The following is a 27,438-nucleotide window of genomic DNA, read 5'->3' on the forward strand; positions in this document are numbered from 1 at the left end:
TACAGGTGAGTTATTTTTTTTCCTAGGTAAAACTAATAAGGCAGGTAGAATATCTGACCTCCCAACCCCACCCCACCCTTAGTGCTGTGGTTAACATTTAATCAAGGTGCTCTTGTCAGCAGAGTCCCTATCAATAGGGTCCCCATCACCAGAGACCCCATCAATAGGGCCCCCCCCCCCCCCCTCAGCAGAGACCCCATCAATAGGGTCCCCATCAGCAGAGACCCCATCAATAGGACCCCCCTCAGCAGAGACCCCATCAATAGGGCCCCCCTCAGTAGAGTCCCCATCAATAGGGCCCCCCTCAGTAGAAAGGCTTCTCTTTCTCCCAGAGTTGAGCTATGACCTTATCGATGGCGTCTGACTGGAACCTGTCCACAAATGACTGGACCACGCTAGCGGCAGATGCTTCGTAGGATTTCAACTTGACCTCACCATCTGCAATAAGTCACACAGAATTAGTTGAGAGAAAAACAGTCCATTCTTAAAAGCTAAAGAAATGCCAGGCTTTTGCAAAATCCCACTAGTTCATTAGATGGTGTAGTTAACTAATAGTTGAAGTATTTTGGGAAAGTCGATGATAAGTGGATGACAACATCATTGGCTCTAAATATGAAAGAACTAAAATATATTAAAGTTGATATTAAGTGGTTCTGAATTCAAACAACTGAAGTATTTCAGTAAAATGGGTGGTTGGATAGACTGCAGGTACCTAGGCAGATCAGCAACCATCAGTAGATGTCACTGAGCCAACCCAGCACTGATGGGTTCCTGCAGTGAGTACCTGCACTTAACGAGGACCAGCACTTTTAATGCGGACTCGCACTTAATGAGTACCAGCGATTATGTGAACAAGCCAACACTAACAAGTTGTGCGGAAGGAATTTGTAAACATAAAGCCTCAAACACAAACCTTCAACGTAGGTGTGGTGCTGGACAAACAGCTTGCGCGGCTGTTTCCTGTCCATCACAATGCTGCGCAGGCTGAGGAATTTGGGCTCATCCTGGTCATTGACGTCTGAGTAGAACTGGTACATTTTTCTTCCTGCCTCCACATCGGCTGTTGATTTGTACACCTGCAAGGTAACAAGTAAAAACATTACATGCCTGTAATAGAGATATCACCCGTACATTAAAAAATGTTGTATGCCCACTTTTTGAAAAAAAAAAAAAATAATTGATATTCATTTCCACAATAACACAAGGTTCAACAGCACAACTGTAAAATGTGGAAAATCTACAATGTACATGTGGAATCAGTGACAGATTCAGATGCCACTGTAGTGGGATTGAAAATTAAAACATTGCACTCTTGTATACAGATGACAGAGCGAGACAGGAACCTTTTATAGCTAAATCCTATCACAGAAAACAATCACACCACATATTACTACAAATGCTACTCCAGGTTAAAACAATTATAAAAAGAAGAATCTGCAAATTAATAAATAAATTACATAAAGGCAGATATACATACGTTAATTTATATTTTGACACCCTGGTGTAAGCGAGTGTATAGAAAGAAAACAAACATATGACTTGCCTGGAGTTTCCTCAAGAAGGCACCAATGGCAGGTTTACCAACAGAGTTAATTTTAGCCCGGTCTAAGACTACACGGAGATCAGGTTTGCCATCCTCTCCGGTGAACTTCTCAACTTTGACCAGACCCTCCCCAGCTTCAAGCAGAACACGGAGGATCACAAACCTGGCATTCATGTGTGCCTAGAACAAGAAGAAAAATATTTCAAATTTAGAATTAAGCTTTTTATTTGGATAAACACTGACAATATAAATAAATATGACGTTTCTTCATTAGATGGGACGGCGTGGTCAGACAGTAGAGTACACCACTGAGAACCCAAACGTCTCGAGTTTGATCCCTGACTTGAGTAGGACATCCCTAAGTCCTCCTAGCTCTGATAAATAACTAATTCACTTTAAAGTAGACAGATGGGAATAGAAGTGACCACATGCTTTTATATGCTGAGGTCACAGAAACAGTTGAACTTCATCTGCCCTAGTGACCGCTAAGAAAAACTTAGTTTTTCTTAGTTAGACTCAAGTTTGCTCTTTTTCTTAAGTCCCATCAACAAACGCATGACAACATACAGGTATAATAGGCTCGTGCACCAACCTGCCTCCATGAGCGTGTCTCAGGAGAATAAAACTCCAGCGCCATGAGTCCAGCTCTGACCATGTTCAGCCAGTTCACATAGATGACATCATCTGCTTCATCTTCAGTGTGGCCGAAAATTCTGAAATTCAAGTCCCAAATAAATACTGACCCACAACAATAATCAAAAGATTTTAAAAAAATAATAACCTAAACCAACCTGTTAAAACAAGATTTTAAAAAACATAAAATCCAAACTGAATTAAATCTTTTTTTCATTTCTGAATGCAAAGATAAATATTAAAAAAGAAAGATGAATACTCTTTTAAGTATTAAATGCCCATCAAATGGTTCCTCCTTTAAATACGTATACATCCTATTGATAATTCATATAAGCTTTTCCTAAATGGCATGCAATCTAAAATTATAACCAAGCAAAAAGACACCATGCCTAATTTTTTAAAATAGGCTTTGTAAATTTATCAAGGAACCTACTTAAGAACATCAGTCCACAAACACAGGTATTTAGACACCTAAAGGTACTGTTTTTATCAAGGGACCTATTTTAGAACATCAGTCCACAGACACAGGTATTTAGACACCTGAAGGTATTGTTCTAGCAGTTAATTTATCAAGGTACCTACTTGAGAACATCAGACCTAAGACAGGTAGACACCTAAAGGTAATGTTTTTATCAAGGGACCTACTTGAGAACATCAGACCTAAGACAGGTAGACACCTAAAGGTAATGTTTTTATCAAGGGACCTACTTGAGAACATCAGACCTAAGACAGGTAGACACCTAAAGGTAATGTTTTTATCAAGGGACCTACTTGAGAACATCAGACCTAAGACAGGTAGACACCTAAAGGTAATGTTTTTATCAAGGGACCTACTTGAGAACATCAGACCTAAGACAGGTAGACACCTAAAGGTAATGTTTTTATCAAAGGACCTACTTGAGAACATCAGACCTAAGACAGGTAGACACCTAAAGGTAATGTTTTTATCAAGGGACCTACTTGAGAACATCAGACCTAAGACAGGTAGACACCTAAAGGTAATGTTTTTATCAAGGGACCTACTTGAGAACATCAGTCCACAAACACAGGTAGATGCCAACACTCTCAGCACGACACTCCTCATAGGTGGATGCTATGGTGGAAAACTTGCTGTCCCATGTCTCCCCATGCTTGTACCAGCTTGTTATCTAACCAAAGTTAAACATTTTAAATAAATAATCTTTATGAAATAAATAGAGAATCAACAACACTACATCCAACTCTTCAAGAAAAAACTTATTCTGTGAATTATATCTCTAAGCATAAATTAAAAACACCTTCCTCTTGGATAATATTAAACACATTAACATGGTATACTTTTAAAATCTACTCCTAAAAATATACTATTAAGCCACATTACTTTTGATTTAAAACAAGTTAATAAAAAGTCTAGTGACAATTTAAGCGCAATTTCCTTAATTAATTTTTTGTGACTGAACGAAAGGATATTTTTGAAAACTTTCTTCGGCAATATTTTTCTAAATTATGGCAGGAATCGGTAAATGTTTCAAGTTGCTAAGTGGTCTGGTTGCAGAGATATGGGCCAAAAACTGCATTTTTTCGAGGATTTTTGGCTTTTCCAGGAAATCCAGGAAGAAATTCCGGGAATTTATTTGGCCCACAATCATCCTCGGAACTTGCTTAACATATTTGCTTTTGGAACTAGTCCTCGATATTGCTTCGTTGAGGAGGAGATACGACTTAAAGCTGCGGACACACATCGGACACACATCCATCCAGAACGAGTTAATAATCACAATTGTCCGTATTGAAATTGCGCTAAAAAAACTATAATCTCAGCTTGTAATGTGTAAATATCACCAAATAACTTAAGGACAAAGTTAACAAAACATAAACATACTTTCTCTTTTGTCTCTGTGTGCACAACTGCATTGCTATCAAAATTAAATTTGCCGGGAGATTCCTGGAACAATAGATATTAAACATTACTTTGACAATCTGACTAATTAGCAGCACAAAATAATCTAGCAATGTTTTCGTATTAATATATTCAGTTGTAAAATCTATGTTTAAAAAAAAAGGGTATAAATAAACTCAAGAATTTATTTGTTTAGGGATTCTTCTTCTTCTTCTTTGTTCTTAATTTTTAGTGTTGGAAGGGATCGAGCCTAATCTGCCAGAGGGTTTGAACTCGAGACTTTCGAATTTATCAACCATTAACTTTTGCAGACTCGACCACGCCTCCATCACAATTAAGGATACGTGTCAACTGGTTATGCGCCATTGAGGCCATTGACTCCGATTTCAGCCTGCTTTTCTTTTTGGATTTGCTTCCATAGCTTTTGTCCAACCAAGAACAAACTACAAGGCAGCAGTTGTTTGATTTTGGAGTTGTCTCTCCTAGAAGAGTGGCTGTCCCCAGCTATGAGCCTCATCTGCCCGAGGGTTCGAACTCGAGACTTTTCGGTTTAGCAAGCATGAGCTTAACAGACTCGACCATGCCGACCCCCTGTTTAGGGATAAATATATTTAACAACTATCTTAAGTTATGGGTGTTTAACAATAGCTGCACTTACCTCTATAAAAAGTTTCCCACTTCCATGGCCCAGCAGCTCATGTAATCCAACCTGAACTTCAAAGGACTGGATCTTGTATTTGGTGTATAATTCCTAGAACCAAGAATATATTTATCATATGATAAATGAATGATATATCATGTGTATCTTACAAGCTCAGTAGAAAAATAAAACATGAAAAATTTCTATTAATATTTTCTGCATTTCAGAAGAAATTTTAAATCCCTCAAACTTTTTCCAGAACTTAAACCTCCCCCCTAAAGCTACTTTTATTAAAAAAATATTTACAAAAATATAAATGGGTACAAGTATATACAGAATATTACAAAAGTAAATTTGATTTATAAAAAGACAAATGACAGGCATGTATTTTTCTAAATGAAAACACAAAAGAAGATTACTTGGACCAGACTTATGCTAAAAGTGTGTTCCTTAAATGAAAATAGTCCATCTAGCTGTACCACACATACCTTGTCCTCTTCCCTTAAGAATGTAATTTTAGATTCCTTGTAACCAGACCTCAAAACATTGCCTAGTGAAACATTTTTAAAACCTTCAGACTGTCTGATTTCATCATCTGAAATTGAGAGAGAACATCTTTAACATATTTTACACCTACCAAAATAAGGTACTATTTATATATTTGCTAGCTATTCTTATAATATTAACCCTGTCAATCCCATCCACTTTTTATTTTTTTCCCCCTATAAATTCATTTGACAAGGGAAATAACTCTGAATTCAGGGGAAAAAAATGTAAATATAAATATCTTCATAATAAACACCCTTTAAATTTAGGTAAAGGATGCTGCAGTTATGGGAATGATTAGATAGATAGATAGATATATCACTGAAACAAAAGCTCACAGTTTGGAATGTTGATGCCAGCTGGGATACCACTTCCGCCAAATGCCAAGACATCCAGCGAGGTGAAGTCTGGTGTCAGGAATTTGTCCTTCTCATACTCAGCTGGCCAGGGGAGGTGGGTCAAAAGCCTTTCAGCATTTTCAACCAACTTAGTGAACTTGGCTGACATTGCTTTGTTGACTACTGCTACAAAACCTAGAGAGAGAAAAGAGTACAAAATGAAGGGTTGTTTCAAAATCTGTTTTATATGTATAAATACAGATACTAGTATAAATAGTAAAAACAAGTGATAATATGAGCAAGTATTGTGTGGCTATTGTCTACTTGGTAGTCAAGTTAAACAACATTCTACAAATACTATCGACTGTTATATTCTTTTTTGGTTTTAAATTTTGCTATATATTAATAAACAGCAGGTAGGGTTTTAATACTTATTTAGTTATGAACAAAAATATAATTTACATAATGTTACATACAGATGAATGAACATTGTAAAAGAATTGGAACACCTTTTAAAGCATTGCACTCACCCTCAAATTCACCCCTCACACCATATGGATCCCTGTATGACTCAATAAAACCTATGTATCTGAAAAGAGAAATGTAAAATAAAAGTAACAAAGGAAATACTGGATTCTTGAGTGCAAGCCTATAAAAAAGAAATTATGAAGTATTTATTAATAAATAAACGAGTTCTAAAAAACAATAATAGTAAAACTGAATATAAAGAAACAAAGTAAAAATAACTTGCGTTTCAACAATTGGGCCTTTATTTTTAATCCAATGTCTGGAGCCATCTTTGTGAGCAGGCAGAGAACCGGTGGAAAAACTTTTTATGTACTCAGCAAGCATTTGTTTCTCCACTTCTTTAGCTGCATGTTTCTGTTTGGCATTAAAGAAAACATGGTGTTGGAATTCAATAAAGCTTTTGGAAGCCAATGAGAAGTGTTATTAGATCTAGTAGTTGTTTAATACAGTGAAAATATTTTTTCAGTTTATAAAATCACGAATGACTTAAACATAATACACAAGGTTCTTTGTCATTTGACAAGAGGGGTCGGCGTGGTCGAGTCCGTGAAGCTCATGGTTGCTAAACCGAAAAGTCCCGAGTTCAAACCCTCTGGCAGATGAGGCTCGTTAGCTGGGGACAGCCACTCTTCTAGGAGAGACAACTCCAAAATCAAACTACTGCTGCCTTGTAGTTTGTTCTTGGATAGACAAAGGCTATGGAAGCAAATCCAAAAAGAAAAGCAGGCTGAAATCGGAGTCAATGGACTCAATGGCGCATAACCAGTTGACACGTATCCTTAATTGTGATGGAGGCGTGGTCAAAGTCGGCAAAAGCTCATGGTTGATAAATTCGAAAAAGTCTGGAGTTCAAACCCTTTGGCAGACTCGATCCTTTCCACCACTAAAAATTAAGAACGAATAAGATTTGACAAGAAAAAAAGTTTATACTAAACTGTAATTTGTATCACAAACTTGAGAAAAAAAAACTTGAACAAAAGAATAGTAAAACAAACAAATGGTAAACCTGTGCATTTGCCAACTCTTCATTGAGAAGAGCCATTAAAGATGAATAGTCTCCCCTTGTAACCTTAAACTTGTATGATTTATCTTCCCCTTCTGGAGTAAAATCATACTCTCCTAAAACTGACCATTTTGGGTCTGGTGTTGCTTCAGCTGATAAAAAATTTAGTAATTTTACTATTTGTGTTATGAACAGTTTACTACATAAATTATTAACAGCTTAACAGAATAATTTAATATTAATAAACAACAATAAGAAAATAACTCAAACTTTCCAATATGTTAAAAGGTATTTAAACTTACCATCTTCAGAGCTTGAGGCTAGTCTAACCTCATACTCAACTTCTTTTGTAGATGGATTTATTATTTTAAATAACCTTGTATTGTATGGACTGATTTCCTAGAACACAAAACAAAATTAAGTTAAAGTTCTGATGATTAGAGATCACATGAAAAAAAATCTTAACATTTAGCTGAATTAAATACAGGGGAGTTGGGATTTTTTTAAAAACAAAACTGAACTACATACCTTTTTGTCAAGAAATTGTTGAGCAAGTTTGGCATCCTTTTCATCACAATTTCCTGAGAAATATGTGGTTGTTCCCTGTAGAGAAAAAGATAATCCAGATTTGGTTTTAGTAGTAGAATGGCCATTTGTATTTATATTCATGTCTAGTTAATTTCTGTTTATTTATATTGTTTGCAAAGTTATATAAGTTATGTTTAATGTTGGTTTTTGCTAAATTAGTGAGCTGTGTGTTTCATTTTCTCTCATTTCAAAACACTTATTTTTATTCAAAAGCACATTTGTTTTAATTTCCAAAAGATAAAAGCTGTTCACAAAAAGTATGTAGATTCTAGCCTTTTACCCAAGATAAAATTTGGTACCCATGTGGTACTATAAACATTTTTTTAAGGAGATAATTCTAATTTTCATCACACAAGATTTTACAAGGATATCCAGTTATGTTATTAAAAATTAGAAACCCTTAAGATCTACATTCCATTAGCAAGTGCATAAGAAACAACATAAAGACAAGAGAAGACCACCTACTTTCTCACCAAGGCCCAACTCCTTCTGCTTTCCTTCTAGTGAGTACATGCGATCCTTGACATCATCCCACAGACGCTGTACAGTAGCAGGATCTTGTTGGTAAGCTTTACTGGCTTTGATCAATGCCTCTAATTTTGTCTGTTAAAAAAAAAATCAATAGAAAATTAACTACATTTTTAAAAATTATCGCTAACTATAATGAAGGAAGATAGTTTATTTTGGTTAAGGCTTGACACATACCACTGTGCATTCGTGGTATGTGGCCTGACTGACTGAAAGGAGATGGTTCATATTACTGTTTTGAGTTTATATTTAACTCAATGTAACAAGCCCACAAGTTGGTTGAGGCAAGGCTGAGGGGTTTGTTCTGCCAGGGATACATAGGGTCGCCTTGAAATATCGTCCAAGGACTCATTTACAAGTGGCAGTTTAAAAATGCCTGATAGTATTTCTAAGTATTGATTCCCCTTAGCAAAAAGTTACCTTATCAACTTCTGGTACAATTTTAGTATCCCCAAAAGATTTGTAGTTCCCCATGTTGTTGTAAAAGGCTGCAGCATAGATGAAAAAAGCCTGAAAAAGAAAGCACTGTGTTTAACCAGGGTAGCAGAGAACAATAACTTGTTTTAAAATGGTCCATCAAGATATGATAAACACTAATATAGAATTATGGATCATAAATAGAACAAAATAAAGTGTCAGCTATTATATTTATTAATAATATGACATACAAAATCTGACCTCAACATCTTCATTAGTTAAACCACTAGATTGAGCAAGTGTTGAAATCTCTTCTGGCGCTTGGGCACGGAACAATTTTTGGAGTAACAAAAATATACCAGGTGATTCTGGTGATGTCTGTAATGTTAAAAAATCAATTTCAAAACATCCTAGATGTTACATCTACATAACTAACACACTAGTAAATGCCGCTTGTCTATAAGTTGTGTAACCATCAAAATAAGATTTGTGGTAAGCCTAGACTATTTCTCCCAAACCTCCATACAAAAAAAGTTTAAGGTTAAACAAATCTCAATAACCCTCTATATTTTTAATGAGTTTTGTTTTTAAAGTTTGCATAAAATATAAACAAATTACAATCTTATAGTGGTTATGTGTAACTAGGTATGTATAAGTGAGCTTTACCTGAAATAAAACAATAAGGCCACCTTTAAAGCTAGCTTGAGCTAGATAATGTGCATACAGTTTCTCTTCTGGTGTCAAGCCATCAAATGCTTCCTTACAGTCTAAGAGCACAACTTCAGTGCTCTTTGGAATAACGTACTGGGAATTGGAGTCTGTCATGGTGTAATGGAGATTATATGAAACTCCTGAAACAAAAGAAGTAAGATATTAGCTGATACAGTATAGGCATCAACAGGTCTAGAGCTTAACTCCTTACATCTCAAGTGTGATTTAAGTTCTAGAGTTCATCCAGCTCTATTGGGTTAGTAAATAAAGGTCTCTGTGCTTAAAACTGGCTATAGAATCATTTCATATGCAAAATCCTTTCAGATGAACTCCACTTCATCTGAATATTAGATTTCAAGGTATTTTACTTTTTAATAAAATTGGTACGGTTGTGGTTTTTAGACAAATGTGTAAAAATAATAGTACAATATGAATTAACATGACTTATGAAAAGCTCTATTATAAAAGTACTGCAAGAAACAATTTGATTATTTTTAAGTCCATTGTAGGACACTGATATGCATACCATAGCTTCACAAGCTTTTTAAATAATTTATTTTCCTATGCAATAGATAAAGAATACTTTCATTTGCATTTTTTTTGCCATAATTTTTTCTAAAAAACAAAATTTTCAATTCAAAGCAAAATAAGTATAAATTCCACATTTCACAGGGAAAAAAAGAACACTGCATTCACAGGGAAAAAAAAGAAGACTGTAACAGATATCTCCAAATTTACCAATGTCAGTTAACTCAAGCACAGTGTGTGAAGACTCAGAATGTTTTTGTGTAGCCATTACTGTGGGGTAAACTTTTCACACACCTTCATTTAAACATAAATAAAGGCTGCTGTGAAAACATATCACATAGGAAAAAAAATGTCTCTTCTGTGTCAAAAACCAACCAAGCTTGAAATAAAAACATGATCCACAGACTAAACTCACAAGATTAAAATGTCTTAAATATGAAGCAAACAAAAAATTTAGGTAGGGAATATAATGAAATATAGTTAAAGACTTGACAAATTCAATAAGATTAATAAGGAAATAAAATTGTATTTCTAAACTGAAACTGTTCACCAATGAAATAATGGAAAAAAAAACTAACCACATAGGTAAAAGAATCATCCACTAATACACTTTTGAAAAATAAAATAACAGTAGCTGTAACAAACCAGAATATATACAAGCACCTGGACAAATGCCAAAAAGCTTTTCATAGAAAAGAAAATGTTAAAAGAGAAAAAAACATTGCTGACATAAAACCAATTTTCTAGAAAGGTGTGCAACTAAATGCTTTTGTAATAGCCTAATACTTGTTACACAAGTGACAAATCTATAAAGTGATAGAAATCTAGTTGAAGAGTAAGTCACTTGAGGAAGCATAACATTCTAAACCATGCTATTTACATATCAAAGCATGAGCTTTATCTGAGAAAAAAAATAAAGTTATGCAACACTAAGCCTACAGCATGGGCTGTAGTATTTGTAAACACAGAAGGTGAACTAAATGTTTTAAACTAATCACAGAGCCTAGTGGGTGAAGGCACTGAACATTTTCATTCAACACAGTATTATATTCAGTGTAGCTAATGGTAACACTTCTAAGAAATATCTTTCAGTTTCAGTGATAAGAGTGATAGCCACGCATTAAAATATGGGCCTAAAACTGACTTGAACACAACAACGTGTATTTAGGAAATTATGTCCTACAACACCAATGTAACCATTGGTAACACTTCTAAGAAATATCTTTTCAGTTTCAGTGGTAAAACTACACATGTAAATATAAAGCTGACTTAATCAATAAAATCAACAGGATGTAATCAATATACAAAATACATTACCCCTTCAGTTTTTTTTTTTTAGCACAGCATGTAATTCTAAAAATATTAACATTACAATGGTATAACTGGGGAGATTGATCACCGTAATAGTGGCATTACTTTAGGAAAACATTAGCAAGGTTCTGAGTCAGTAAATCTTGCGCATAAAATTATTTTAAAGTATCAATAACTTTTATCAGACTCTCCCTACCTTCCCTCCCCTCCACACACATCAGCTGAATTGTTTACACATCTATTGACAACAATATGAGAATAAGAAGGTGAAGGACAGTTTATAAAGGTTTATCTGCTTAAGGTTTACAGTTCAAATACAATGGATCTGAATATCTGTGTTATTTTTTATAAGTGCAGGATTAAAATGTAAAGCTTGTATGAAGGATTTAACTTAATTCCTCTTTATCCACATAATGTAAAATGCTCATTATACAAAACAACCGATTACACACAAGTAACTATTATGTTAGCTTGCACAAAACATCAATGCAATTTAAATTCAAAGGAAAACCAAGTTAACAACGCTTAAATTATTTGAAGGAAAGCCATCATGCTTTCTCCTGCAGAAGGGGCTGTCTAAGTCTAACCCTTACCTTAACCTGGTTAGGCTTGTAGTCTATTTGTATTTTATTCCAATCCTATTTAGATTACATGACATGGTTCACTTTGTAGGCACATAACATGTTGACAATAATTCTTATTGTGTTTGAGGAAATTCCCTCCCATTTTGCAATCAAGATTAAAGAGGAGCAAAGTTTGTGCATTTTTACAAAAATGTTATTAAATCTCTCTTGAATATTAATATAAATATAGGACACTTATACTAATGGAGTACTAATCCTTTTATAGAATGTTTATGCATTCCATAAGCAGAAATAGTAACTTACTAGGGTATCCCCACTTCAAAACGACAGTCCATATTTCTCTGACCTTTGCATTTAAACAATGGGATAGTGTGATGGGCATGAGGCTAAGCAGACATTTATTTATAACTTACTAGGAGTCAGGTGTTCATCTGAGTGACTTACTTGGCTTAGCATAATTGGCCTTAAGAGTTAAGTTAATAAGTGCAGACATGCCTACCTCTGGCAACCAAAAGTAGGAACAGTCAAACAGAAAAAAGAGGAATTTGAAGCCAAAAAGAGGAACATAATTTTTTTAATCCACGGTTGCTTAACCAATAATAATCTTAAATTAACTATTATAACTATGGCTGTCCCTTTCGATCTCCCACACTGAAATTGTTTAGCAAATTTATCTTCTTTGAACATTAGTTTAAAAGCTTTAGAAAATTTATCTAATGAAGCAAGTGGCAAATTCATTTCAGTAACTAGATCAACTAGCATAACTTCAGCTTTTATAACATCAGTGATCGATTTTTTACTTTCTCGTATATACAAAGTATAGAGAAAGTATTGTAATCGTGCACAAAAATCACTTAAAATTTTAACAATTTTCACCGTATTACACCTCAGTCCTTCATCACATCCGAAGTATAGAGGACTTATTTTAATCGGGCAAAAATTATCAATCCAGATTTATCAAAATTAAGAGGTTTTATGCGTAATCCAGTCTGAAAAACTGGGCTTTGCAATTCTGTCCGTATGTCTGTGTGTCTGTCCGTGTGTAAACACGATAACTTGAGTACCGTTACAGCTAGGTTGATGAAATTTCATATATAAGTATTATATCAAAATCGTAGATCCGTATCAACTTTTGAGCGATTTCCGACAACCGGAAGTGGTACTTTTTCTACTTTGAATTTTTCAAAAGCCTATAACTTGAGTACTATTTCAGATAGATAAATGAAATTTCACATGTAAGTAAAAGATCTAATTCTCTACCTTCTGTTAAATTTTGAGTAATTTCCGTTGACCGGAAGTAGTAATTTACGCTACTTCCGATTTCTCAAAAAACTAATGTAAATTTTTAAAGTACTAATAATATTGCGCACTATTACGCACATTTGGTTTTGGTGCTAGCTTGGTGCGCATTTTTTTTTCTACTAGATTTTATTCTATTTTTAAAAGTTTAAGTAAACAAAAATCATGTCTATATTCAGAGTTGACATCCCACGTAGTGTTATATTAGAATATTCGAGAAAGTTTAGGGGAGATCACTCCCGGTTTATTTAGGCTTAGTCGAAGTAAAAAACAATTCAACTTTTTTTTATTCTTTGACTAGCTTAGCTAGCTCCACGTGGTTTGCACTTGCATTGTGCTTGGTAATGTCGTTTATTTTAAACTCACAATTACAAATCTCATAATGAGCATTTGTTTCACAATTCTTTCCTTTTTTGACAAAAGGAAATTCTTCCGAATATTCCGTTCTGAAGCACTGAACACGTTTTTTTTTGACGTTGAAGGGGATTCCCCGATCTCAGATACTGAACGTTTCGGCATTTTTCAACAAGGAAACGGAAGTAAACAGGGAACGCCGTTCACTTCCGTTTCCTAGTTTTCTGGGGGGAAATTCGCATTTTTGCTGATAATTTTCTTTTTCCTTTTTTTAAAATAACTTTTTTGATTATTTTCGAAAAGAATTCGGAACAAATCGAGTCCAAGTCGGAACGACGGAACAAATTACTTTTGAGGGTAAAAAAGCGGAACGGTTCCGCTTTTGGCGGGACGGTAGGCATGTCTGTAAGTGTTACAATTATCAAATTGTTTTTCTATTCTGCAGCATTAAGCAATAAACTCTTTTAAAAACATGGAATGCTATTAATAGAAAACAAGTTAGTTTAGGATAAAGGTTAACATCGTTTTCTAGCATTAGATCATTGAGTAAAGTGCATTTTTCATACCAGTGTAGGATAAAGCTGTGATTAACTCTTTTAAAAATAATGGTGTTAGGTTGCTTATGGTAAGCCATTAGGCTCAAATAATAGTATTCTTACTAATGCCATAACTTACACCATCTTTAACCCTAATCATGACCCTAACACCCTAAAAAGGTATTATAGATCTGCCATTACTCACACTATTTGCCATAGTGTAGATATATATATATATATATATATATATATATATATATATATATATATATATATATATATATATATATATATATATATATATATATATATATATATATATATATGACTAAATTAAGACAGAAAGTTATAAGGATGATTTAAAGTTAGTTTGTATTGACAATAGACAATAAGGTTTGAGAGTATATGCTGTTGTTTTATTTACCATAATAATGTTACGACCGTGGGGGCGTATATAGCAGGTGTAGGGTTGACGACAGACGTGACCCAGATTGAACAGGTCTAGATGGAGACAATCAACGAGGCACGTGTTAGAATTAGGTTACATTTACGTACGACGGCATCAATGGGGGTAGGTGTAGAAGACACGTATCTAGTTGGCCTGGGTGACCGTAATGGGGGTAGTATATTAGCAGGGTCTGATAATTTAATCAGGTACCCCAGACCTGTTGGCGACATTTAATTAGGTTAGGCTTGAGTGGGACGTGTTGGTGCATAATTAGCCCCGTACCTGGACATTCGTGAGTCCGTTATTTAAGGAGGGGGAGACGGACACTCAGAGGTAGACTCACGAGTCACTCACACACGGAGACGGACGGACTCGTCTCGGATAGCTAGGTCTAGAGGAGACAGACATGGGGCGTCTCTGTGAGCTAGTGGACAGCCAAGAGATGCCTGTACTGTAGTAGACCTAGGCTACTTAGACAGTTAGGGACAAGTAGGGTAGTCGTACTAAGAACTTTAGTTGTTGTAGTTAGTTGTGTATATTTCTGATTGTTGTACTTCGGTGGCGGGTTAACTTTAAGTGTTGTAATTTGTGGAAATAAATAGAGATTACTGAAGTGGCGTTTATTTTTATTTTTCTTCTTGTTTACGATTCCCTGACTAGTTCGAAAGGATTAGAGAAGGGAGTCGTAACAATAATAACAGCCATGATGTAGGAGACAAGACTAGAGAGACATAGTAGGAATCTTGACGTTTTTAGTGGAGTGTTATATTTAATGAGATTAAAGTTTTCTATATTGTTTTTATTCTTGAGCAAGTTACATTGTTTATAACGCATGGAAGTAACAAAGGAACCAACCTCTTCGCAAGGAAGAAAGAAGTCAATATAATATAGTTGTAGTAAAGTTCCCCTTCCAAACCTGATGACTTATGAGGCAAGTGAATTAGATTTCACCTGTTTCTGTGACCTCAGAATATGAAGAGATAGTGTGGTCAGCATTATGCACAGCTTATTTTTTTCCCTAACATGAGTTAGGTACCCAACAGAGCTGGGTGGACTCAATCACACTATCCTTAACTAATCCTGACCCTAACAGTAAACACCCTATAGTGATGTTATAGTTCTGTTAGCAACCTAATACTAATATGTTTTGGAAAACTACATTGCTGGACCCTCATGACAGTGTATTGCTAACACCACCCCCATCAGAAGGAAGAGCTAATTGTCAGATGACAACTAGAATAGAGTTTTAGAGCTATGTAAAGGAGCTTTAGGTTAGGTGACAATAGGGTTAAGAACTACTAGTAGTATGTCACAAGTTCACTTGCTAATGTTGATTTAGACAAAAGCAACAGATACAACTTTATTGTAGTTAGGTTTTTCTAGGGTGAATAAAAACATTTTTGCACCAAATCCTATTTTATTTTGATGCACAAAATCAAGTTATGGATGACAATGCCTAAGCCAGAAAAAAATTTGAAATTTCTTGATTAAATTATTAATTTCTTTACAAATGAAATTATAACTGAACAGACAGCTAAAATTTGAATTCAGAGTGGTTCTAATTACAATGCAGTAGTAAAAGAATATATGCATATATCTAAGAAATGTGAAATTGAAATTCTGAGTAATTCTCTATTTTTTATGAAAATATATCTTAAATCTTTGTACTGAGTAAAATTATCAATTTTTAGGCCTATTATTTATTACGAGCCGACCCGCGGTGTATCATACACCGCTATTTAGTTGTTGTTTTTTTCTACTTTTCAGTAATTCATAATTTGTGAATTCGACAGTACCAATGCTGACACTGAAAATATTTGCTTTAAAACACTAACCCCCCCCCCCCCCCCGTGAAAGCAGCCTCCTCTTAGTTACCTCCTCTAAGTTTAAAATAGTTTCAAACTGAATTATCTGCCCCTAATAGCCGTCACCAAACTAAACATTTAGCGTGATCTACAACTCACCTGACCATGTGAGGGGGGTGGGGGTGGGGGAGGTAGCGATAGAGAGGAAGAGAGGGGACTGCAAGGCGCGCACTTGCAGCTTGTTTTCTAAAGGCTCCCAGAAGAGAATTATATATATAGATTATTTAACTGTGCACATTTTAAAATTTATTTTAGCAAAAATTTAAAAATATTAATAAGTCATAAATCAATAAAATGTAAAAACAAGTTAATTAAAAAGTCTAGTGACAATTTTAGCGCAATTTCCTAATGTTATCTAAAAATAGCTCTGACGTATAATGCTGGTGTGCGCTCAAGCTAGGAGAACGATCGGTTTGTAGGTGTTTATGTAATTTTAAAATTTGTGACCGAACGAAAGGATATTTCTTCGGCAATATTGTTCTAAATTATGGCAGGAATCGATTGGTAAATGTTTCAAGTCGCTAAGTGGTCTGGTTGCCAAGATATGGGCCAAAAACTGCATTTTTTCGAGGTTTTTTGGCTTTTCCGTGAAATCCAGGAAGGAATTCCGGATTTTTTTTGGCCCACTATCATCCTCGGAACTTGCTTAACAAATTTGCTTTTGGAACTAGTCCTCGATATTGCTTCGTTGAGGAGGAGATACGACTTAAAGCTGCGAACACACATCCATCCATTCCCAGAAAAGACGAGTTAATAAACGCAATTCTCTAGAATGGAAATTGCGCTAAAAAAGTACAAAGAAAGTACACTGGCCTTAGCCCACCCCACTCAGGGAAAAATTATATGGGACACCTGACAAACTGGAAACCACAGTCCGGTTTGTCCACGAAGTTGGACTTGTTGTCTGAATCCTCCACCATATTCAAAAATTAAGAACGAAGAAGAAGAAGAAGGAGTACAAAGAACAAAGTCAACAATGCAAAACAGACCTAAATGAAAATGATAGCTTTAGTGAGGCACATTAAGTAAGTAATAATAAATAAGTAATAGGCCTAATCAAATATAAGATAAAAAACCCTAGTCCATTGTGCTTGTAGTTATCTTTAATTTGTGAGGATATTAACAATACATTATCTTGTGTTATTATTACTCAAAACATAGACTACATTTTATAGGTCAGCATTCACATATTTTTTTAACAATGAAACAAGTTATGGAGTTTAGGGCAAACAAAATAGTTCAGCTCCCATGGAAGGGGTTGGAATAAGTGATGAGGGGGTTGGAATAAGTGATGAGGGGGATGACGGGGGGGGGGGGGGGATAGGAAGAAGAGGGTTCAGAAAGTGTAACATCACACTTTACATTTAAAATGGAATTTCATTTATTGTAACTGAGTTTTTATGAATAGTGAGTAATGTTTAGCTTGGCAAAGATAAAGGTTACATCAAGAAGTGGATGTAATAAATGTTAGTAAGACTACTTTGCTTCATTGCAATTGTCAATACTAGTTGTTGGCCTACTTACTTTAACTTACTAAATTCATAAATTATGAATTATTTAAATTAGTTATTAGGCCTAGGCCTATCAGTATAAAAATAACTAGTCTAAAGTAATAGATCTAGGCGTAATTCAATTAATTATCTATCTTTAAACTTTAATGCGACATGGAATGCAGCTAGAAGTCAAGTTAAACATTAGACACTCAGTAATAGCCGGCGTTCAAGTTTACTGAGAGTAAAGTTTACTCAACACTGGTGTCACTAGGGTTCTGTGACAAAAAAAAGGGCAAGCACGGAAATCGCTTGTCGTGTGTTCTGGTTTACTTGTTCATTCGTTTACCAAACAGCAAAAATTGTGTTTTAATTAACATACAATTTTATCAAAAATAGTTTCAAAACGGGAGATTGCTAAAAGTTAGCCAAGAAACAGATTAAGACTCAATAACCTGAAATTAAAACTAATTTAGTAATTCTGGTCTTGATAGTCGTCTCCTTTTTTTTTAATAACTATTTTTAGTGCTACGAAGCAGTTTGCTAGTGGAAGGCGTCGTCGACAACTTCTTTCAGTGACTACGGCCTAATTCAGAATAATTGGAATAAAAATAAACTTGGAAATTGAGAAAATAAGTATGGAATAAAATCAATTGCTTATGGCGGCTTAGGTCATGGCGAAATAATTTATTTTACTAAAATAAAATATTAGGTTACATTTTTGTTCTGCTTTATAGGACACAAATTTCAAACATTTGAATATAATATAATCCAAAGGCTCGGTCTGTAGCAGACTATTTGGCATATTTCCATTCTTTGTTTTAAACTGTGCAAACTGTATTACTAAGGCAATCTGTTTATGACATTTGTTTATGTTGACGCTCAATTTTATGTAATTTTGCACTATGTGATTGTAATTTAATCAGCTGCCATGCGATATTAATAACTAGGCTATAGCATTAGATACAGTAAGAAGACTTTATAATTTAAGCAATCAAACCTATGAACTATAAGTTAAATATATAGGCCATATTGCTAATTTAAAAAATATTTATCAGTGAACTTGTCTGTCTTAGAGTCGGTAATCCCTTAGTTAGGCTTTTTGATGAGAATTACAGAATGATTTTTTTTATTAAAAATGTATCAATAATAGCTAGAACACTAGTAAACTAAGCTAATTTAGCATATTTTAACTTTCTGTGTAAAGTCATTATTACTGAAAAAAAATTCCAAAGTCAGGTCAGTCTGTGGCAACCTCCAATGAACTTGACAGAAGGAAAAAAAACTTGACCCGTGACCTTCATTAAAACAGAATTTGCTTTTGTTTTTTTTTTAATTTTCAGTATACATGTGCTTAATCTTACCCAATAAGTGATAAAAATTTGAAAATTAATTTTAATTACTGGTGTAAAGTGACATAAACAGCTTAATAAACACGTGTTTTCTTGAGGGGGTGTGGCCCGGGTGTGGCACATCCTGACATCGCATTGTTTGTAACTTTATATTTCTGTGTTTTATGACTATATTTGTTCACAATCAGCATGCTATGCTTTTAATTTTGATAAAGGGTAAGTATACCAAGTTACAAAACCTGAAATCTAACTAATAATTCATACTTTCAGTTTAAAAAATAATGAAAACGATCATCAATGAAGAAAGCGTAAACATTCTATTTTTAGGTGTGACATAAAAAAACAGTCATAAATCTAGCCAAATGATTGGATTCTTGCGCAGCACACATTTTCCCGCGCCTCGTTTTCACTAAGCAAGATTATAATAAAATGGCATTATTGGGGGGTGATCGTTTTCCCACGCACATATCTCATTAACACGCCAAATTATTACCAGTTAATGGTAATGTGTGTAAAATTAATACTTTAAAGTTTACATCTGACATAAGCTGGTTTGCATCTGGAAGCGATATGTAAGAGTTATTTGATATAAAAGACAAGAATTCATAGAGCTACTTTCACTAAGGCGCCGCTTGCGAGACAAACAAAGGAATTAGGCCAAAAGTAGATCCGACAATTCTTAAATAACAGACTTAAATAGAAACGGATAGTTCCGATTTCTTAAATTAACGATGGCTTCGTAATCATTAGTTTTATCGCTCTACCCATTAGTGAAAGCGAAACTGGTCGCCATTTTTGGTAAGCGCATGAGCCGTGAGATGGCTTCAAAACAACAAACCCAGAAGCTGCGAATTCGAACGGCCTACCTTAGTTTAGCGTCGGAAATTATCGGGTAATGTTTGTTGAGTTTCGGTAATTAGAGTTACGGTAAACCATGGTTTATTTGACCATTGAAATATAAATAAATTGAAAGTCGATTGTAGTAAATTAATGTTTTAATTTTTTAAGTTTAATCGACAAAAGGAAACAAGAATAAATATAATAGTAGATTTAAATTAGTAGATCTAAAAATAAAAACATATATATATATAAATAATGTATCAAATGTAATAATTTAATGTTTTTGGCTTGCAGCGGATTTGCGACCATTAATTAATTAAATCTAGATCAAGCTAGATATCTAGCTGCTAGGCCAAGTAAAAAAATCTAGATTACGAAAATAGTAAAAATGATTACAAAATGTAAAAATGATTACAAAAATAAATCTATTCAAATTTTAAACATTCTGTTTAAAAATAAAAGAAGACGCCAAATAAAGTATGGTTTACGGTACTTCCGGTGAATTCCGGAAGTGTGTCACAGACTTTGTTATTGTTTCACTGTTTTTTACTGCTATACGATTCCGGAATAATAACCGACGCTAAACTAAGGGATTACCTTAGAGTCTTAGTCCTTAGTGATACTGATACTGAGTTTTTTACTGAGTAGCATTAGAATTCATTAGATTTTAGATTAGTTAGACTTTTTGGTAAAACTCCATTTTAGAGTATTTTATTCCCCGCTTCACGTTCACCTCCAGTTGAGCGTATTTTATTATAAACACAACCGAAACACACAAAAACGTTAGGAAAACAATAGGTCTAGAGCTAGGATCTACTAATTTTTTATGAATGTGATTTTTAATTAGAAAAGATGGAAAAAAACATAAAAAAGCATTAGAACTGTTTCAATTAAATATCGTGTGATCGTCAGCGGGAGAAAAATCCTTACATGGTCGAGGGTTCACCGTGAGTTCACATTGTCTTTAATTATCAGCATACGTCATAGCTTGGGCAATAGCTGTTTGAAATTGTGTTGGCCTCAGTTTTGGGGTCATTGTAAGTTCATAAATGTTTATTTGTAGTATCATGCCTGGGAAATACTTGTAACGATACAAACTTAACCACCTTGCAATTGTGAGTTATGTTTACGTACTTCACCCATTGACATGAAAATCCTAACTGACACACGAACATAGCACATTCAATATTTTAAATTTGGATTTTTCTCAAGTTTTGACTAAAGTAAATTATCAAAATCTAAAACGAAGTCACTATCTTTGTTTATTCATTTTTATTCATTTGTTAAAACAAAAATACAATACAAATAAATAAATTGTGTTTTCCTAATGTTTTGGTGTGTTTCGGTTATTATAATAAAATACGCTCAACTGGAGGTAAACGAGAAGTGGAGAATAAAATACGCTAAAGTGGAGTTTTACCGACTTTTTATTAAGTTTTTATTTTACTAGACTTCACTTAGACTAAGTCATTAGTGATTAGTGTCAGTCACTTAGTTTCAAGTTTTAGGATAAATTAATTAAATAATTAAGTTACAATTAAGTACAATTTAGTTTTTATGCTGGGAGTGTCATTATGCTATGGCAGGCCGGCCTGTTGACCACTGGGAGCGTTATTATGGTCTTAACTCTTAATGAGTTAATAATGTTGTTGGCCTGTAGGCCTATGTCTAGTTATATTATATATTGTATAACACATGTATGTTGGCTACATGAACTCTTTTCATGAATACTTTTTTTTTTTAATTTTACTTTAGGTAAGTTGTATCGAAGTCATTTAGTGAAAATGATTTGAACGGAATGGCTCTCCCACCACCAGATCAAGTTTGTATCATGGATCAGGGGTTGGATGAAGAAGCTCCTTCCCCCCGCTGTCTACAGCAACATTGTCTCTCACCAACATCCTTAGCACTGCGATTGGAAAGTGATGATGGTATTATTTAGCACTAGCTTTTCTTTTTCCCACTTGAGTTTGAAAATAAAGCCATTGTAAAATTTGTTCGCAAAAAATAAGTTTTTATAATTTTAAAAACAGTTAATTAAATCAAGTAATTAAGTATTACAATATTTCAATCATTCTTGTGTGGAAGAGCCAACATTCCAGATAAAATGATTTATTTATAATGTGTTTAACAATGTTACATTTTAGTGCAACATTTTAAATTTGTTTATCCATTATGATATCCAAAAATAAAATGGTGTGTTTGATTTAGCCCCTCTTCCTCCTTTATTTAAGTAAATCATTCAAGATAAACCATTTCTTCAGAATGAAGCACCAACTGATTCCAATTTGTTATTTCACAGGTATAGACTGCTATGGAAATGAGCGTGAAATACTAACAGAGCAGGCCAGATTTTACAACAACAAGCTGCTCAGTGATGTTGTGCTGCAAGTAGAGAATGAAAAGTTTTTTGCTCATAAGCTGGTGCTGGTGAGAGCATCGCAGGTCTTTGAACGCATGTTTACAAGCAGACAATGGGACAGTCACAAAGAGAAGGTAATCTTTGAGCATATGTGTTGTAAAGTGTGTTTATCAGCAGAGAATGGGACAGTCACAAAGAGAAGGTAATGTTTGAGCATATGTGTTGTAAAGTTTTTTTACAAGCAGGCAATGGGACAGTCAAAGACAGAAGGTAATCTTTGAGCATATGTGTTGTAAAGTGTGTTTACCAGCAGGCAATGGGACAGTCACAAAGATAAGGTAATCTTTGAGCATATGTGTTGTAAAGTTTTTTACAAGCAGGCAATGGGACAGTCAAAGACAGAAGGTAATCTTTGAGCATATGTGTTGTAAAGTGTGTTTACCAGCAGGCAATGGGACAGTCACAAAGAGAAGGTAATCTTTAAGCATATGTGTTTTCTTAATGCCTGAATCTAGCCTGAAAAGTAGCTTTTAAAATCAATAACTGCAGGTAATTTTATTCATTATAATATCTTGTTTCTATAAACAGTAAGGAAAATGTACATACTTTCTAGATATTCAAAATGTCAGAACTAACTATGAAACATTCTTAATTTAATCTACATCGTTTAGGTTATGACTTTTTCAACTTATTGTGTCCTTCATTGTACAGCATTGAATGTAAACATTGAAAATAAATTATACAGTTGGGTGACTTAAGATGTGATTTATTTTAAACAGGAAATCAAGTTAGTTGAAGAAAGTGTTTGTGTGGGCGTGTTTCCAAGGTTTCTGAAGTTCCTCTATACCTGCCACATTAAGCTCAACATTGATAACACTCTGCCTGTTCTAATCCTCTCTGACAAGTACAATGTAACAGATCTACGAAATGTAAATATTCACTAATTGCCTATTAACTAAATGTAATGAGATCATTGTTATTTTTTTAAAAAGTTTTTAATTACTTTTTTACATATTCTGGAAAAACAGTTATTTTAAAATAAAACTTTTTCTCATGTTTGTATACAAAATATAGAATTTATTAACATTACATCAATGCCTTTCATGATAACTAGTAAAATACAGTTATCAAAATAATAGAATTCTAATAGGCCTGTAATTCAAAATAATAAGATTCTAATATAATTCAAAATAATAGAATTCTAATATAATTCAAAATAATAGAATTCTAATATAATTCAAAATAATAAAATTCTAATATAATTCAAAATAATAAAATTCTAATATAATTCAAAATAATAAAATTCTAATATATTTTTTAACTTGTATATATATATTTCAGGTGTGCCTAGACTTTGCCTGCTACTACATTATTCCTAAAGTGCAGCTGAAAGATGTCTTTCATGTCTGGTTTCAGTATGCCACCAAATGCTACCATCACAGGCTTACCAATTCTTGTGTTCAGGTGAAAAAGGTTTTTACTGGGTCTAAAATATGTATTGCTTGGTAACAAGACTCCTGGCATGGTGTGAAGAATTTGAAGACAATTAAATAAATGTTTGCATGGTATTTTTTGATAAGTTGATTGTAAAAAAAAAGTGAAGTATTTTTCAATAAACTGACTTAAAAGATTTGGATTATGCAGGCTTTGGCCATGAAAATGGATGAAATAATCAACTCAGCTGAATGGGAGGCTGAATGGCTGAGTCTGGATAAGGAACAACTTATGGAGATTATGAATTCATCCTGTCTGGTTGTGAAAGATGAATATGATCTTTGGTTGGCTGTTGTGAAATGGCTTACGGTAAGGTTGTTTTTAAATTATGCATTTATAACTTGACCTATCTCCAAGAGAGCTTCTTAAAACAGAACAAAATTAAGTGAGCGATACCCAATTAGTATTTAACTAAAGATTTCAATTTATTTATAAAACATGAAAACAAACTAAATATTAATTACAATTAAACTAAAATAAAATATTAAGAACGAAGCAAAAGAAGGAACACATCTACTTACAATTCTTTAAATGCTAAAAAGTTCACCGATTGAACTACAGAATGCACTAGCCTTCACCTCTATCTTTGTCTAATAATTATTTATAGTTCTGTATAAGAATTTATCAGAATATGAAAATCATTATTCCTTTGTGGCCCCTGGGGAGCAAAGGGCTGCAACCACACATCTCCATCAGACTCGGTTTTGAAATATTCGAATATGAAAATAAACATCCCTAATTAGTTCTAGATTAGCTCGTTTTGGAGTGTAATTACCCCTCATTCCTACACTGGCAATCACTACAAACTGTTTATATTAATTTTTTCAAGAAAACATGCTGGAAAGCTTTATAAAATATTATTTCAGGCCTTCAGAGATTCTAAACAACTCAATAACAAACAGTTTGAAACACTCTTATCTGAACTGATGGAGACTGTTAGGTTTCCAATGATGACCCCTGACCAGCTTAGTCAGGTAAAAAAAGTATTTTGTTATAAAATATTAGTTAGCTAAAGAAACAGTCGGTGTTATTGTTAAGACTTTAAACCCCTATCTGATGTTAGTAACGTATTTAACATGGGAAACATCAATAACATACATATTTCTAATTTCCATTTATAAAATTTTGCTTTCAAGCAACATGTAACTTTGTTAATTATTACTTTAACTAAAATATAAGAACTAGAGAAAAGTAAAGTTTGTATTCACAATCACAGCCTACTTAAAAAAAAATAGAGATCTGTATATATTTAGTCAATTAAAATAAATGTATTAAAGTTCTATGTAAGCAAGTGTGATATATATATACTGGTTATCTTAGTGCTTGGGATTAGTTTTTGATTAATGTTTGTGGGTTTTTTTCTCACTGATTCAAAGTAGTTTTTTTTAGGAAAAGTAAGGCAGGTACTTCCTCATTGCCCAGAATATTTTTTTGAAAAATTTGCAATCAAATCTGTATATATTAATGTTTCACATTACTAGACTTAGTTTTTCTAAAATAAATTTTTTTCTATAAGCATAATCTCACTCGGATATTCCCTAATTGCATTGAGCAATAAGGTTAAACTTCCTCTTCTGCATAAAGATAAATTTTGTTTACATTATCCAGTTGATCTGTACAAGAACAATTTTCACCGATGTAAATGTTCAATGTCTAGACTGTTCTGTGTGCTATAGTCCCCTATCATTCTTTCAGCTCATTTCAACAGCAGTTTGAGTAAGTCCCCATCCATTTTTTTTTTATTGTCTGTATTACAGTTAGAATCACTCACCCTTGTGGAACAACATAAGGATCTGTTCCAGCAACCGCTTCTCCTGGCCTACAAATACCACGCCCTTCCATTATCCACTCGGGCTCGCACAAAAGAGTTCACCACCAGGTCTTTCCTCTTGAGAAACTACTCCAACCTCCGCTGGGACAAACGCATTGTGATCCCACGTCTCTCCGCCATTCCGAAAGGAACAGAGGTCGGCGTGCGATTTTCCACCAGGGCGTCGTCTTTCCCAGCGCAGACTTGGGAATGGGAGTTGAAAATCCACCCCAAGGGTTTGTCCTCCAACCCAGAGGATCTGCGTATATTACTGTACTCCAACGTCATCTTGGAGCAGCCCCGGGCCGTGGAGTATTACCTGGCGCTTGTCAATAGTCAGCAGCTCCTGCACGCTGTGTGCGGCAAGAAGAACTTCTCCAAGGCTCGGTTCTTCTCTGACACGGAGATGGAGAAGAAGGTCACGGTCAGCGAGTTGTCGCAGCAGCAGTCTCCGTTTGTTGTGGAGGACTCGCTGCTGCTGCAGATTTGTTTGAGACCTGCTGACTAGGTTTTAAATTTGAGACTTGCTGACTAGGTTTGAATTTGAGACCTGCTGACTAGGTTTTAAATTTGAGACCTATTGACTAGGTTTTAAATTTGAGACTTGCTGATTAGGTTTTAAATTTGAGACCTACTGACTAGGTTTTAAATTTGAGACTTGCTGACTAGGTTTGAATTTGAGACCTGCTGACTAGGTTTTAAATTTGAGACCTGCTGACTAGGTTTTAAATTTGAGACCTGCTGACTAGGTTTTATATTTGTTTGAGACCTGCTGACTAGGTTTTATATTTGTTTGAGACCTGCTGACTAGGTTTTATATTTTAAACCTGCTGGCTAAGTTTTAAATTTGAGACCTGCTGACTAGGTTTTAAATTTGAGACCTGCTGACTAGGTTTTAAATTTGAGACCTGCTGACTAGGTTTTAAATTTGAGACCTGCTGACTAGATTTTAAATTTGAGACCTGCTGACTAGGTTTTAAATTTGAGACCTGCTGACTAGGTTTTAAATTTGAGACCTGCTGACTAGGTTTTAAATTTGAGACCTGCTGACTAGGTTTTAAATTTGTGACCTGCTGGCTAGGTTTTAAATTTATTTGAGACCTGCTGATAAGGGTTTTAAATTTGAAACCTGCTGACTTTAGGTTTTAAATTTTCATTGATACAAAACCTAGCAATCTGGAAAATGTGCCAACTATGTCAGAGTAAAACTCATTATGATATATTTTTAAACTTTTCAAATAATTTAAGGTCAAATGTAATATTTACAAACTGGGTAAATCTTGTGAATCAAAAGTTTAAAATGTTATTTATAAACCTGTATTTCTCATTTCATTGCACTTTGAAATGCTGCTTATTTTCTGCTTATATGGTTCTCCAAATTATTTGAAAATGCCAATAGTGTATTTCTTTTTATCGTTTTAATATGGAATTTTATTCAGCACATTTTTTACACACCAAAGAACCAGAAAATATTTTTTTTGTTAATTTACTAAACACACTCTGTTTTGATGTTTTATTTTTTAGAACTTAAATTTACTTTGTTTCATGGTTTTACTAATAAATGTATTTATATATATATATATAATTCTCTTCATGGACAAGCTGACTATCTACCCCTTCTCCCATCCCTTCCTTCGCTCTCCAGGCATGTGCACAGACCATTTCGCTACCACCCCCACCAGTCTGGTGAGCTGTGGTTCACCCTGAATGTTAACAATCGTACAGCAGGGTCGAATTAGTGACGGCTTTTTGGGGCAGATAATTTAGCTTTTAAACTATTTGAAACTAAGGGGAGGTAAGAAGTTCTGCTT

General features: G+C 34.2%; 2 protein-coding genes across 6 annotated transcripts in view; one reads left to right on the top strand and one right to left on the bottom strand.

The window, feature by feature from the left end:
- Positions 1 to 234: 234 nt before the first annotated feature.
- The window catches only part of LOC131954563 (dipeptidyl peptidase 3), a 34,875-nt gene continuing 7,671 nt past the window's right edge, over positions 235 to 27,438 (bottom strand). The window contains exons 1-19 of one of the 5 annotated variants that reach the window (XM_059318334.1): positions 10,093 to 10,220; positions 9,310 to 9,494; positions 8,905 to 9,021; positions 8,647 to 8,736; positions 8,164 to 8,301; positions 7,639 to 7,713; positions 7,413 to 7,509; positions 7,114 to 7,262; positions 6,331 to 6,461; positions 6,110 to 6,168; positions 5,580 to 5,774; positions 5,184 to 5,290; positions 4,714 to 4,806; positions 4,038 to 4,100; positions 3,200 to 3,324; positions 2,136 to 2,256; positions 1,544 to 1,723; positions 914 to 1,076; positions 235 to 438 (exon numbers count right to left, since the gene is read on the bottom strand). In XM_059318334.1, coding sequence (XP_059174317.1) covers positions 305 to 438; positions 914 to 1,076; positions 1,544 to 1,723; positions 2,136 to 2,256; positions 3,200 to 3,324; positions 4,038 to 4,100; positions 4,714 to 4,806; positions 5,184 to 5,290; positions 5,580 to 5,774; positions 6,110 to 6,168; positions 6,331 to 6,461; positions 7,114 to 7,262; positions 7,413 to 7,509; positions 7,639 to 7,713; positions 8,164 to 8,301; positions 8,647 to 8,736; positions 8,905 to 9,021; positions 9,310 to 9,494; positions 10,093 to 10,150 — 2,280 coding nt within the window. In that variant the 5' untranslated portion in view covers positions 10,151 to 10,220 and the 3' untranslated portion in view covers positions 235 to 304. Of the gene's footprint in view, positions 439 to 913; positions 1,077 to 1,543; positions 1,724 to 2,135; positions 2,257 to 3,199; positions 3,325 to 4,037; positions 4,101 to 4,713; positions 4,807 to 5,183; positions 5,291 to 5,579; positions 5,775 to 6,109; positions 6,169 to 6,330; positions 6,462 to 7,113; positions 7,263 to 7,412; positions 7,510 to 7,638; positions 7,714 to 8,163; positions 8,302 to 8,646; positions 8,737 to 8,904; positions 9,022 to 9,309; positions 9,495 to 9,880; positions 9,905 to 10,092; positions 10,221 to 10,460; positions 10,555 to 18,224; positions 18,237 to 27,438 lie in introns of those variants that run through there. The other 4 variants (XM_059318337.1, XM_059318335.1, XM_059318339.1 and 1 more) reach the window with 4 other exon arrangements.
- Positions 18,635 to 26,135, top strand: LOC131954564 (BTB/POZ domain-containing protein 17). Its single transcript, XM_059318340.1, has 8 exons — positions 18,635 to 18,737; positions 21,717 to 21,892; positions 22,264 to 22,457; positions 23,103 to 23,252; positions 23,665 to 23,787; positions 23,968 to 24,126; positions 24,684 to 24,791; positions 25,575 to 26,135. The coding sequence occupies exons 2-8, from the start codon at positions 21,760 to 21,762 to the stop codon at positions 26,133 to 26,135; spliced, it is 1,428 nt and encodes a 475-aa protein (XP_059174323.1). The 5' UTR covers positions 18,635 to 18,737; positions 21,717 to 21,759.

The sequence above is a fragment of the Physella acuta genome, unplaced genomic scaffold (assembly GCF_028476545.2).
Source record: "Physella acuta isolate Inbredline_101_S28 unplaced genomic scaffold, ASM2847654v3 ptg001012l, whole genome shotgun sequence".
Classification (NCBI taxonomy): Eukaryota; Metazoa; Mollusca; class Gastropoda; family Physidae; genus Physella; species Physella acuta.